General features: G+C 44.0%; 1 protein-coding gene across 1 annotated transcript; it reads left to right on the top strand.

Moving 5' to 3' along the window:
• The first annotated feature begins 180 nt into the window (after window positions 1–180).
• Window positions 181–14,859, top strand: LOC140721105 (uncharacterized). The gene is made up of 3 exons (XM_073035972.1): window positions 181–252; window positions 7,653–7,770; window positions 11,768–14,859. The coding sequence occupies exons 1-3, from the start codon at window positions 181–183 to the stop codon at window positions 14,857–14,859; spliced, it is 3,282 nt and encodes a 1,093-aa protein (XP_072892073.1).
• The last annotated feature ends 247 nt before the right edge of the window (window positions 14,860–15,106 follow it).

Genomic DNA, 15,106 nt, shown 5'->3' with positions numbered 1-15,106 from the left:
AAGGCAACAATTATACTAGTGCCAAAGAAGAATAATGTGGGCTGCCTTAATGACTATCACCTGGTAGCACTCACATCGACAATGATGAAATGCTTTGAGAAGTTGGTCATGACTAGACTGAACTCCTGCCTCAGCAAGGACCTGGACCCATTGCAATTTGCCTATTGTCACAATAGGTCAATGGCGGATGAAATCTCCTCGGCTCTTCACATGGCTTTAGACCACCTGGACAACACAAGCACCTACGTCAGGGTGCTTTTCATCGACTACAGCTCCGAATTTAATACCATCATTCCCACAATCCTAACTGAGAAGTTGCAGAACCTGGGCCTCAGTAACTCCCTCTGTAATGGGATCCTTGACTTCCTAACCAGAAGACCACAGTCTGTGCAGATTGGCAATAACATATCCTCTTCACTGATGATCAACGTTGGCACACTTCAGGGGTGTGTGCTTAGCCCACTGCTCTAGTCTCTATATACACATGACTTTATTATGAGTTTGAAACAGTTTGGCATGTCAGCAAATACGCTCAAAGGCCTGTATAGTTGTACCGTGGAGAGCATTCTGACAGGCTGCATCACTGTCGGGTATGGGGGGGAGAGCATTCTGACAGGCTGCATCACTGTCGGGTATGGGGGGGAGAGCATTCTGATAGGCTGCATCACTGTCGGGTATGGAGAGGCTTCTGCACAGGAGGTTGTAAATCTAGTCAGCTCCATCTTGGGTACCAGCCTACAAAGTATCCAGGACATCTTTAGGAAGCAGTGTCTCAGAAAGGCAGCGTCCATTATTAAAGACCTCCAGCACCCAGTTACCACTGTTTCTCACTGTTACCATCAGGTAGGAGATACAGAAGCCTGAAGACACACACTCAGTGAATCAGGAACAGATTCTTCCCCTCTGCCATCTGATTCCTAAATGGACTTCACATTTTTTTAAATAAGCTATTCATTGCACATAATTGATTTACTTGTTTATTTATTATGTTTTAAATTAATTTATTATTATTATATATGCTAGATTATGTATTGCATTGAACTGCTGCTGCTATGTTAACAAATTTCACGTGACATGCTGGTGATAATAAACTTGATTCTGATTCTGGTGAACATGTTCATTTCTACTGCATGAAAGAACTTAAAGTCAAATCATTCAATATATTCAAGAAGCAGCTGAATATTGTTTATATCCAATGGAATCAAGAGACGGAGGAGGAAAGCGCTCTCCAAACAGCCAATCATGATGTATTACTTTCCCTCATCACTTGTTACCAGGAGGAACATAGTCTCCCTGTCTTTGCTGTTTCTCCACTGCTTGCTTGAGTATTCAGTCGCCCTCTACAGGATGGACAAGAGACTGCAGATGCTGGAATCTGAAGCAACACAAAATGAATAAAACAGCTTTACTATCACTGACATAGGTCATGAAATCCATTGTTTTTCAGCATCAGTGCAGAACATAAAAATGATGATAAATTATAATAACTAATTAATGCAAAAGAGGAATAGTGAGATTGTGTTCATGGATGGATGGATTGTTCAGAAATCTGAAGGAAGGGAGGAAGAAGCTATTCCTGAAACATTGAATGTGGTTTCTCAGGCTCAGTACTTCCTCTCCACTAGTAGCAATGAGAAGAGGGTATTAACAATTGTTGAGGGTCCTTAATGTTGGTCGTCACTGCCTTGAGACACCAACTTTTAAGACAAGTAATACACACAAAATACTGGAGGAACTGTGCAGGTCAGAGCATCTACAGAGAGGAAAGACGAACCAACATTTCAGGCTGACAGCATGTTTTCGATGGTGTGGCATATTCTGTCCATGATAGCCTCTCACGTTCCTGTGCACTGGGGCCTCCACACCAAACGGTGATAGAACCAGGCAGAATGCCCTCCATCTGTAGAAATTTGCAAGTCTTTGGTGATGGACCAAATCTCCTTCAGCTCCTAGTGAAGTGGAGCCCCTGGTATTTCATCAATGTATTAGGCACAAGATAAATCCTCTCCAATGTGAGTGGAGAGTCAGTGAGATTGTATCGGCTGTAGACCTGTATCAGAATCAGAATCGGGTTTATTTCACTGGCATGTTGTGAAATTTGTTGTTTTGCACAGCAGTACAGTTCAATCGTAGCAGCAATACTGGCAGTAACAAACTGCAGCAGGTCCAGGTCCTTGCTCAGGCAGGAGATAAATCTAGCCATGACCAACCTCTCAAAGCACTTCATTACAGCAGTAGTCTTTGAGGCAGCTCACCCGACTCTTATTGGGCACAAGTAAGATCGATGCCATTTGAGCCAAGTGAGAACATCCGACTGCAACAGTGACAGGTTGAAGATGTTCTTGATCACTCCAGCCAGTTGGTCGGCACAGTTTTCCAGTATCCTGTCAGGTACACTGTTGTGTTCACCCTTCTGAGGATTCATCCTCTTGAAGGATGTTCCCATGTTGTCCTCTGATCAGAGATCATAGTTTTGCCAAATACTTGGGGATTCGCACAGTTAAAGATACATTCTCCTTTTCAAAACAATCATAAAAGGCATTGATCGGATCAGGGTTTGAAGCTGACACTTGTGATGACAGGCTTTGTCTTATAAGAAGTAACGGCATGTAGACCCTGCTGCAGCTGTTGTGTATTTGATTGTGTATCTAATCACATGAAATTGCCTTTTCACTCTCATGGTGGCCTTCCGTAGATCATGTGTGGACTTCTTCATGATGTCTGGACCATCGGTCTTGGGCAGCACAGATCTGCCGCAGGGTAAACTCTGGATCTCCTGGTTCATCAATGGCTTCTAGTTTGGCAAGACTCATTATGTTCTCAAAAATACACACTCATCCACACAAGTCTCAATGAAGGCTGTGGCAGTCATTCAGATCTAAAGATGAATCTCTGAATATGGTCTAGTTGATTAATTCAGTGCAGTCCTGTAAGTGTCCTTCCCTTGACTGTACCTTTGTTGTCCTTCAGTGTTTCTTTGTGTTGAGTCTTAGTGGCTGATGGGTGACGTGATAGGAGTGTATTGTGTTATGGGTGGTACAGATAGTCAGGGTCTTTTTCTGGGAATGTCAACTACTGGAGGGTATCAGTGTAGGGAACAGAGGGATGTGGATGATGTGCAGGCTGATGGGATTATTTTAACATTGTTCTATATTCAGCACAGATATGGTGTTGCAGGAAATCAGCATCCATCATTAGGTACTCCCACCACACAGGACATGCTCTCTTCTTGCTGCTACCATCAGGAAGAAAGTACAGGAGTCTCAGGGCTCACTCACCAAGTTCAGGAATAGTAACTTCCTCAACCATTAAGCTCTTCAACCAAAGGGGATAACTTCATGCAACTTCACTTGCCCCATCATTGAAATGTTCCCACCAGCAATGGACTCCCTTTCAAGGACTCTTCATCTCATGTTCTCAATATTTGTTGCTTATTTATTGATTATTATTTTAATTTCTTTTTGGACTTGCACAGATTGTTTTATGCACTCTGGCTGAATGCCCAGGTTGGGTAGTCTTGTATTAATTAGATTATGGTTATTATTCTATAGCTTTATTAATCTTTAGGAAAACTATGGAAAATTAACCACTGGGTTGCATATGGTGGCATATATGTATCTAATTATAAAGTTACTTTGAGTAAGTTGCTTTAGGGGAGAAACACCATAATGGTTAATTACAGATGGGACTAGATCTGAGGAGATACAACGCCAACTATCATGGGGGAACCAGAAAAGAGGTCTAGAGATCAGACTGTGGTGCAGCCAGAAGTAAAGAATTTCCTCTGGCACAGTTTCCAAAATAATACCACTGTCTGCATAAAAATGTTACCCCCTCAAGTTCCTCTTAAAGTTTTCCTGTCTAACATTAAACTTATGCCCTCAGTTCTTGATACCACAACTCTGTGAATATGATTCAGCACATTTGCCTCATCTATGCGTCTCATAATTTTATTCACCTCTTGTCTCTTACAGGCTAAGGAATAAAGTCTTAATTAGTCCAATCTCCCCCTATAATTCAGTCCCCCAAATCCTTGCAGAATCCTTTTCTTTGCACTCTTTTCAGTTTAATAACATTTTTCCAATAGCAGGCCGACTAAAACTGAACACAATACACTAAATGTGGGCTCACCAGCGTCTTGTGTAAATGTATCAGGCCCTCCCTACTTTTATACACGGTGCCCTGACTTATTAGGCCCAGCATGCTAGAAGACGCCTTCTCCATCCTGTCAGCTGGTGCCTCTACTTTCAATGAACCATGTTTTTGTAGTCCAAGGCCTCTCTGCTCTACAAACCTCTCCAGGGCCCTGATATTTACTGTGAAATTCCTACTTGGATTAGACTTCGCAAAACACACATTTCACACATACCTGAATTAAAACTCTTATTTACCACCTTCATTGTCCAGTCTACCACCTATTTTGTTGTCATACAACATCGAAATCTGCAGCACATTACAGGCCTTTTGGCCCACAATATTGTGCCAATATTACGCCCAACCATGTGACCTTCTCTAGAAACTGCCTAGAATTTCCCTACCGCATAGCTCTCTATTTTTCTAAGCTCCGTGTACTTACCTAAGAGTCTCTTAAAAGACACTCAGCCTCTATCACCATTGCTGGCACCCACCACTTTCTGTGTGAAACCTCTGTGCCATGATCAAACTTACCAACCATGTCTTATACATGTCTAAACTGTTGATATAGGTGACAAACAGCAATTCCCACCAGCGTATACCACACTTACAGGCATTTGGTCTGAAAAACAATCTTTCACAATCCCTCTCTGCTTCCTACTGTAGTAGGCCTCTGTTAGTCTTGGTAGACCATGGAAAGTTTCCAGGGTGCAAGCCCAGGCAAGGTTTCACTCTTTTCCATGGAATATGAAGCATAACAATGCTTTAAGCTGAGTGAATTCATGTATTATGCAAATAAAGGTATTTAAACTCAATGAGTTTTAGGGAATTTGGGAAGCAGAACCTGGTGAGTTTCAGCCGGTATGTTTCAGGTCCACTCTCCAGACCCTGGCTCTGTACACACACACAGCCCACCTTCGACATCCTGGCTCCAGCCCCAGATCCCAGCTCTGTCCACACACAGGACCACCGGTCCACACTCCGGGCTGGGCTCCTAATGTACACTCTGTCCTCATTATTGGTCCACACTCCAGACCTGTCCTCTGCCCACATACCCCGTGTGCAACCACAGTAAAATTAGGACAGCCTCACAATTAGACACCTTGCAGATAGCAAAGATTTGGTGAAGTAATGAGTGAGTCAGATGTCACCTGACTGGTATTTTGAACACAGTATTATCAGAGTTTTAGAGCATGAGGTTCGAAGATTGGCCTCATGTTTACTTCTTACTTTTAAAATATATTTTTTCCTGTTTTTTTGCAGTTTTAAATCTGTTCAATATGCACATACTGAAATTGATTTACTTATTTATTATTATTAATTTATTTTTCTCCTTCTATATTATGTAAATAACAGTGCTGAACAGGCCCTTCGGGCCCTTTGAGGCTCACTGCCCTGTAATCCCCTGATTTATTCCTGGCATAATCATGGGACAATTTACAATGACCAATTACCCTACCAACATGTACGTCTTTGGAATGTGGGAGAAAACCGGAGCACCCAGAAGAAACACACACTGTCACGGGGAGAATGTACAAACTCCTTACAGACAGCGGTGGGAAATGAACCCAGGTTGCTGGTACTGTAAAGCCTCCTGCTAACCACCATGCCTCCATGTAGCCCATATATTTTATCTCTAAACAGGAGCATCTATAATACATTGCCTTATGTGTTACACCTTCCATTTCTCACATGTATACATGGCGGACGTAGTCTCCAAAATGGGATTTGGGGAGGGAATCTGGAATTGGATCAGACTGCTCTACACGGACGTCTGTAGCGCAGTCCAGTTCAACGGGTGGGAAACAGACAGCTTCCCCATCAAGTCTAGAGTCAGGCAGGGCTGCCCTCTCTCCCCTGTCTTGTTCGTGTGCTGCATAGAACCCTTTGCTGAAGCCATCAGGAAGGATGGGGGCATAAGAGGGGTGGAAGGACCCAAGTGAAAATCTCCCTGTACATGGACGATGTCATCATCTTCTGCTCTGATCTGAGGTCAGTTCTCAGGCTGATCAGCATCTGCCAACAGTTTGAGCAGGCGTCGGGGTCCAGGGTCAACCGCACGAAGAGCAAAGCAATGCTCTTCGGCAACTGGCCCGACCGATCCAGCGTCCACTTCACCATCAGGGCTGATCACCTGGAGGTGTTGGGGATCTGGTTCGGAGGGGCCTAAGCGTGCAACAAGAACTGGCAGGAGCGGACTGCCAAGGTCAAACAGAAACTGGGACTGTGGGGAGGGCGCTCCCTATCGATAGCGGGCAAGAACCTGGTCATCAGGTGTGAGGTGCTCTCAGGGCTGCTGTACTTGGCGCAGGTGTGGCCAGTCCCCCGCTCCTTCAGCTCGGAAATCACCCGAGCCGTCTTCAGATTCGTCTGGGGATCCAAGATGGAGCGGGTCAGACAGGCCACCATGCACAAGCCCCTGGACAATGGGGGAAAAAACGTCCCCAATGTCGCCCTTACCCTGATGGCCAGCTTTGTGTGTGGCTGCATCAGGTTGTGTGTGGAACCCAAATATGTGGGTACCAAGTATCACTGTATGCCCAGGTTCTACTTGTCGCCCTGGCTGTGAAGGATGGGTCTGGCCCCTTTCCTGCGCAACACCCCTGTCAGCTGGTCGTTGCCGCCATACCTGTCCTTCGTAGAGAAGTTCTTCCAGGACAATGCCTTTGACCACAGGGCCATCAGGCAGTGGTCAGCACGGAACATCTTGCAGACACTGCAGGAGAAGGACGTGATGGACACAGTCGGGTGGTTCCCTGAGCAGACTGTCCAGTTCATCTGGCAAAATGCCTCATCGCCAGACCTCACCAACAGGCACCAAGACCTCGCCTGGCTGGCGGTGAGTGAGGCCCTCCCAGTCCGATCCCTCCTGTACGCCCGGAACGTCGTCTCCACACCCCTCTGCCCACGGGAGGACTGCAGTGAGGAGGAGTCGGTGACCCACCTCTTTGCACACTGTGGGTTCACGGAGAAGGTGTGGAGGAGGATGGAAGGGGCAGTGTCGAGGTTCATCCTCAGCAGCTGCATAACAGAGGACTCTCTGATCTACGGGCTGTTCCCGGGGACGCACACCGAGACCAACATCCAGTGCTGCTGGCAGATCATCAACTCGGTGAAAGACGCTCTTTGGTCGGCCCGAAACTTGATGGTCTACCAGCACACAGAGATGTCCGTGGGGGAATGCTGCTGACTGGCACATTCTCGGCTGCAGGAGTACGTGCTGAGGGACGCACTCAAACTTGGTGCAGCCACCGCAAGGGCCCGGTGGGGAAGGACCACAGTCTAGGGTCCTTCTCTCGCGGGAGTGTGAGGGGTCATGTGGCGGGGAGTACACCCCTCAACAATGGTGGGTAATGGTGATCCAATAGAGTGCCTCTGGAGTGGCGAAAGTGTGGAAATGTATAGAATGTAATGGTAATGTCTGTAAAGGATTGAGAGTCATTGAATGGTTTATTGTAAATAATTTTATTTTTGAATAAAGTATATTTTGTTAAAAAAAGTTACACCTTCCATTTCAGGTCACCCAGTTTCCAGCTCTCAGTGCAATGATGTGTGAAGTTGTGGAACTGTCTACTCTAGGCCGTCCTTTCCGGCCAGGAATGCTGTACGACTGCCGATCAGACACTCTCATCCCAGGTATTGGAAGATCATGATCAATACAATGTGGTAGATTCAGTTTACAACCCAGAAGGTTGTGACAAGAACTCTGTAAATTTCAAAGTAGTTATGCAAATAGATAAGGTTGCTTTGGGACTAAGGCTCCTGAAATGTGGTAGGTCGATCTCAATGTCATAAGGTAACACCTGGCAAAGTCAATTGGGAGCAGCTACCTGCAGCAAAGTCTCCATCAGATAAGTGGGAATTGTTCTAAAGGGAAATCAAAGGTATATTTAATGTCAGGGAAATGTATACAATATACATCCTGAAATTCTTTTTCTTTGCAACCATCCACGAAAACAGAGGAGTGCCCCAAAAAATGAATGACAGTTAAATGCTTGAACCCCAAAGTCCCCCCTGTCCCCCCCACCAGTCTCTCCCGCACATAAGCAGCAGCAAGCAACGATCAGAATTCAAGGTCCAAAAGGGCGAAAGGCAAGTTCAGTAAATCCAAGAAAACCTGGATGTCAAGGACCGTCCATGGAGTCAGATCACGTAAAGTTATTCCTCATCTGAATTCACCAAGGAGAAGCACATTGTTCAAAAATATTATATGTTGTGATGGTGAAGTTCAAGTACGGCTAATCCAATAAGGTAGAGACATAGAAAACGTGGCACAATTCAGGCCCTTTGGCCCACAATGCTATACTGAACATGTACTTACTTCAGGAATTACCTAAGGTCACCAATAGCCCTCATATTTCTAAGAGGTATCCCATAGAAGACAAGGAGATTGCTGGTCAGGCAACACTTTGGGATTTTGAAACAGGGAATGTGTCAGACCAGAAATCATTTGTCCGAAATTAAAGAGAGACAATAATTCAGTAGCAGAGAAAGTGGAGAAAAGATGGAATGCAGAAGGGGAAGATTTCCAATAGGGTGAGAAATAATGAGGAAATGTGGCTGTTAGATGCTTATGACACTGGAAGGGTCTGTCTCCTGTGCTCCATGCAGTTCAAGTTCAAACACCGATACAACCTCCAGGGCAGATTCCCATGACCTATCAACTGCTGCTTCAATAAGTGTGAATGTTCACCAATATTTTCACAATTCGGATTCTCCTTGCAACAAGATGATCAGTGACATTCATACCACAGAAGTTTGTAACAGGGATCTTGTTTGGGATCAGGCTGGTGAGCAACTGTGGTCTCAGTTGGCTGAGGGGTAATTAGGAATGTTCTGGCAGGTAAAGTAACTGTTCTAAACCAGTAAATTAATCGGTTCAGTAAGTCCAGAATATTATACATAATTCTCTGTCAAAGTGATTAAGCATCTCAAAGGCTGTGTTGTCTGCCTGGTGCCCTGGTTCAGGACATCTCAACTGACCTGAGAGGAGTTTGGAGTGGATGAGGAAAGATCCAGTTGTCGTGGTTTTTGTGGGAACAAGGGGAGATGTTCTGTTGTGGGAATTTAAGCAGTTAGTAACTAAATTAAAAGGCAGAACCCAAAAGATAATGACCTCTGGATTCTTTCCTGAGCCAAGTGCAATTTGTCTCAAGGTAAATAGATCAGACAGCCAATGCATGGCTCAAAGATTGATAAGGGAGAAATGGGTTTGAATTTGTGGAATATTGGCCCATTATTGGGGAAACAGGGAGGTGTTCTGATGGACTGGGCTCCTCCTAGGTTACTCTGGGTCCGAGCAAATCACAAAAAGTTTATTAACATACGAAATTAACATGGAAAGTATGAACAGGGTGGTGAATACAGGGCTGCACATTTTATATTTGAATGAACCCAGCTCAGTATATGTAATAAGGTGGATGATCTTATAGTGGAGTTAGAAATTGGTTGTTATTATGTTGTGGATATCACTGATTCGAGGCTGGAAAAATATAATACTGTAGCTGGGCACTTAACGTCCAAGAATACATATAATTTTGAAAGGACAGGTAGGAGGGGCAAAAGTGATGGGGTGTCTCTATTGGTTTAAAAAAAACAAATAAAATAAAATCCTTAGAAAGAAGTGACCTGGGATCACAAGATGTAGAAACTCCGTGAGTAGAGTTAAGAAACTGTGAGCATAAAAAGACCCTGATGGGAGTTGTATACCAGCCTCTGAATTGTAGCCAGGGTGTGGAGTGGAAATGGAGAAACAGAAAAGGTATGTAAAAAAGGACCATGTTATGATGGTAATGAGATTTTCAATATGCAGAGGCTGAGAAATTCAGGTTGGTGCTGGACCAAGAGATAAAACTTTTAGAATGCATATGAGACATCTTTTAGAGCAGCTTGTGGTAAAGCCCACAAGGGAAAAGGTAGTTCTGGATTAGATACTGTGTAATGAAACCGATTTGATGAGGGAACTTAATGGAATACTTAGGAGGTAGTGATCATAATACGATGGAATACACCCACAGTGTGAGAGGGAGAAACTAATATTATATATCAATGTGGTATAGGAGAGGAGCTAGTCAAAGTTGCTTGGAAGGGCACTCGAGGAAGAACGACACCAGAGCAGCAATGGCTGGAGTTTCTAAAGTAATTCAGAAGGCGCAGGATTGGCTCATCCTCAAAAAGAAGCAAGGCTGAGAAGGGAAGTCAAAGACAGCATAGAAGAGATGATATAATATATAGTGGGAAGCTTTTAAAAACCAATAGAAAGTCATCTGAAAGAGCAATAAGGAGAGAAGATGAAATATGAAGATAAGCTAGCCAATAATGCAAAAGAGGATACCAGAAGCTTTTTTCACAGATTTATCAAAAATAGAGGCAAGAGTAGTTATGGGATCACTGGAAAATTATGCTGGTGAGGTAGTAATGGGGGACAAACTAATGGTGGACAAACTCAATGAGTATTCTAGTCAGTTCTTCACGGTGGAAGACACCAGCAGTCTGCCAGAAATTTGAGAGTGTCAAGTGACAGAAGTGACTGCGGACACTACTGTAAGGGATGGGAATTTGGGAAGGTGAAAGGTCCGAAGGTAGAAAAGTCACTCGGATTCAGTAGATTCTGGAATGCATTGGGAGGTCTGAAAAATTGAAATGACACTCCACTCTAAGAAGGGAGGGAAGCAAAAGACAGAATATTATTGGCCAGTTAGACTGACTACTGACTACTGTGGTTGGCAAGATGTTGGAGTCCATCTATAAGGATGAGGTTTCAAGGTACTTGAAGGCACATGATAAAATAGTCAACAACAGCATGGTTTCCTTATGGGAATATCGTTCCTGCAAAATCTGTTGTAATTCTTTGAGAAAATAGCAGGAAAGATAGACAAGTGAGAGTCAGTGGATGTTGTTTACTTGCAATTTCAGAAGGCCATTGATCAGGTACTGCAGATGAGGCTGCTAAACAGGAGGCCATGGTATACTGTGTCAATGGTTGATGAGCAGCTCACAGGCAAGGGGCAAAGAATGGGAATAAAGGAGTTTCCAGTGACTAGTGGTGCTCTCTGGGGTGAGTATTGGGAGCATTTGTTTCATGTTTTACTGTATGTCAAAGGCCTGGATGGTGGGATTGATAACTTTATGGTCATGTTTACAGGTGATACAAAGATTGGTGGAGTTCAGGAAGCAGAAAGTCTGCAGAAGGAGGTGGACAGATGTACTTAATGCTGAGATGGAGTGAATGTGCTGAGGATATTTCTATTACTGTAATGGGAGAGGCGAGGAGCAGGGGCAGGTCTCAGAATACAAGGACGTATTTTAGAACAATGAGCTTTTTTTGCCAGAGGTTGGTGAATCTGTGAAATTCATTGCCACAGATAGGCCATGTTAGGTATATATAAATTGGAGATTGATAGGATCTTGATTAATAAAGGCATCAAAGATTAGGAAAGAAGGCAGGAGATGGGGTTGATAGGGACAATAAATTAGCCACGATCAAATAGAGGAGCAGAGTTGATGAATGGCCTAATTCTTTTCCTATGTCTTATGGCCAAAATGCAGCCTTTTCAGGATATCAGTTCACAGTATAATCATCATGTACACATTTGAACTTAATTTGACTGTTTCCTGTTGTTTTATTCCACAGGCATCACCTTGTGGGATTCACAGACACTCCAGAACAACCTCAGTAGTCAGGATCAGCCCAGCACTGAGTTTCACATCATCACGTTGGACTCCATGGAGAAGAAAGCTGCCGCACTCAATGTGTCGGAATCACTGAAAGCAAGTCTGCTGATTGGTGCAGTGGAGGTGAAAGGATCAGCAAAATATCTCACTGACACAAAGGGATCAAAACGACAGGCACGAGTTACCCTTCAGTACAAAACAACGACCAGATTTGAAAAACTGACAATGAGCCACTTGGGGAAGCTGAACATCAGCGACCCGAGTGTGTTTGACGAGGGGTCAGCAACCCATGTGGTTACAGCAGTGCTGTATGGGGCCCAGGCTTTCTTTGTGTTTGATCAGATGGTCTCTCCAGCAGAGGAACTGCAGGATGTCCAGCGCAATATGGAAGCAATGATTACACGTCTCCCTGAGTTTGCAGTTCAGGGGGAAGACTCACTGAAAATGACGGAAGAACAGAAGTCTAATGCTGAGAAATTTAGCTGCACCTTTTATGGGGATTTCTCACTGAAGAACAATCCCACCACATTCCAAGATGCCATCAATACCTATGCAACCCTCCCAAGCTTACTGGGATCAGGTGGGGAGAACTCAGTACCTGTGAGAGTCGCACTTTATCCTCTCAGTAAACTAAACTCAAAAGCTGCTCAGGTGGTGAGGGAGATAAGTGTGGGTTTGATCAGTCACTGCCAGCGTGTCCTGGAACAGCTCAGTGAGGCAGTGATGAGATGCAATGATATGCTGAAAGACAGAGTCTCCATTCAGTTTCCCGAGATTGGAAAATTCCGAGAGATGTGCTTGGAATACAAATGGGTTTTCAATGGGACTTTAGCAAGAGTTTTGCCATCTATCCGAAGAGGTAAAGAAAAGCAAGGTTCACTGGTGGATGTACTGAAGAACAGGGAACTGTCACCATTCAGTCAACAGTCACTGGCCACATGGTTGGATGACAAGGAAGAGGAGATGAAGGCGGTGGGACATTACCTCAGGATGTTTGAAGATATACCTTCAGTGAAATCAAAGAGAGAGTTGGATGATGAGCTGATGGATCCAACAATAGACTATGTGGTCTGCTTCACATTTACATCACTGCATCAGGATGAGCTCTATCTGTCAGAGGCAAAGAACTACCTCCAATCTCTCTCAGCTCAGAAAATGCAGTCACCAACTCCTGCTATTGGAGCCTGTGTGACACGACACAGCAATGATTTTTTTTGCCATCCGTCCGTGTCCCGTAAAATGAAGAAAAAATCTCAATTATTCCTGGATTTTGCCACAGCCAACAAATTAGATGGGAAAGTAAAATTTCTTGTTGCATCTGTGAAGGATGACAGTCAAACAGGAGCATCTATTTTCCTGTATCGGGCAGGGTCTCTGGAGAACCCATGCTTTGAACCCCCATCACAGCCAAAGAGACCAATAGTTCATCAAACATCACATGACAGTGTGACACTGCAGTTACATCCACCCAGATATGGTGCCGGTGAGATTGTGGGTTACAAGGTAGAGTACCGAGGCCCCCAGCAGGAGGGATGGACATCTGTGGTTACACCTGATAAATCCCAGTGCTTCACAATATCTGGGTTGCAGCCACACAACGAGTATCATTTCCAATACAGAGCTGTGTCTAAGGTAGGTGTCAGCAAGGCTAGTGACAGCTGTCGGTACATCACTCGTCCTACAAGTTCACTTGGTCAACTGGCCTTCGAATATTGTTCACCAATTGCCACTCTGACACTGGATATTCCAAAACAGATTGGAGATGGTGTTAAAATAGTTCAGAACAAAATTGAATGTAAAGAAGAGACAGCAGTTGGGTCCAAAATGGAGTGTGGAATATGGAAGAAAGTGAAGACAAATGATACACAACGCCACTATCAGCTAAAGGGATTGAAATCAAAGAAAAAATACAGAGTCCGAGTGTCTGCTGACTGTGGGGAATCAGGTTGCAGTGCAGCAAGTGATGAGGTTTTAATAGAAACAGTAAATGCACCAAACAGAATAACCCAGAAACTTCTGAGAGAATCTCCATTGATATCCAAAGGAAACCCTTCTATTTACAAGCTGAACGTAAAGGAGAAGATATTTGATCATACGAAACACCTTGTGAAATGCTCCTTTGGAAAGCCCAATACAAAACACAAAATGAAGACAATTATGGTTCTGGGAGCAACAGGGTCAGGAAAGACGACCCTCATCAATGGGATGATTAACTACATCTTGGGCGTGAAATGGGAAGATGACTTCAGATACAAGTTAATAGATGAAGAAACAGGAAAATCCCAGGCTGAAAGTCAGACATCCTCTATCACTGCCTATGAACTCCATCACCAGGAAGGATTTAAAATTGATTACTCTCTGACTGTCATCGATATACCAGGATTTGGAGACACCAGGGGAATAAGCCGAGATCACTTGATCACTGAGCACATCCGAGAGTTTTTCACCGCCCGACGGGGTATTGATCAAATTGATGCTGTGTGTTTTGTTGTTCAAGCCTCTTTGGCTCACCTGGCTCACACAGAGAAATATATTTTTGATTCAATTCTTTCTGTTTTTGGCAAAGATATTGCAGAGAACATTCAGATATTAGTGACATTTGCAGATGGACAGTGTCCCCCTGTTCTGGAGGCTTTGAAGGTAGCTGAGGTACCATGTCTCAAAGATAAAAATGGTATGCCAATTCACTTCAAGTTTAACAATTCAGTTGTATTTGCCCAGCGTCTGGAACCTGGGAATGCTGCCGATAAGGGTACTTCTGATGACAGCGGGGAAGATGATGATAATAATTTTGATGCAACATTCTGGAAGATGGGAGAAAACAGTATGAAGAAATTCTTTAGAGCTCTCAGCAAGATGGAAGCAAAATGTTTATCTTTGACCAAAGAGGTTTTGAGGGAACGTGAGCAGCTGGAGACTACAGTGGAGGTGTTGCAGATTCAGATCCAAGCTGGCCTGAGCAAACAGGAGGAACTCAGAAAAACACAACAAGTTCTGAACCAACACCAGACCGAGCTGGATGCAAATAAAAACTTTGAGTATGAGATTTAAATTACTGTTCCAGTACAGGAAGATATCAGTGAGACTGGCAATTACATAACCAACTGTCAGAAATGTCGCTTCACCTGTCACTATCCCTGTAAATTAGCAAATGATGCAGAAAAATCACGATGTGCAGCAATGGACAGAAATGGGAAATGCACTGTCTGTCCCCAAAATTGTGTCTGGAAGGTTCACTTCAACCAGAAATGCAAGTTTGACTATGTAACCAAAAAGGAGAAGAGAATGTATGATGAGC

Source organism: Hemitrygon akajei, chromosome 2 (assembly GCF_048418815.1).
Source record: "Hemitrygon akajei chromosome 2, sHemAka1.3, whole genome shotgun sequence".
Taxonomy (NCBI): Eukaryota; Metazoa; Chordata; class Chondrichthyes; order Myliobatiformes; family Dasyatidae; genus Hemitrygon; species Hemitrygon akajei.
Note: the sequence above shows the minus strand (reverse complement) of the source record. Positions and strands in the feature narration are given on the sequence as shown.

Coding starts and splice junctions, on each gene's coding strand:
- LOC140721105 (XM_073035972.1), top strand. CDS start 181: ATGGCGGATGAAATCTCCTCGGCTCTTCACATGGCTTTAGACCACCTG. Junction 253..7,652: donor ACACAAGCACCTACGTCAGG/GTGCTTTTCATC, acceptor CTTCCATTTCAG/GTCACCCAGTTTCCAGCTCT. Junction 7,771..11,767: donor ATCAGACACTCTCATCCCAG/GTATTGGAAGAT, acceptor TTTATTCCACAG/GCATCACCTTGTGGGATTCA.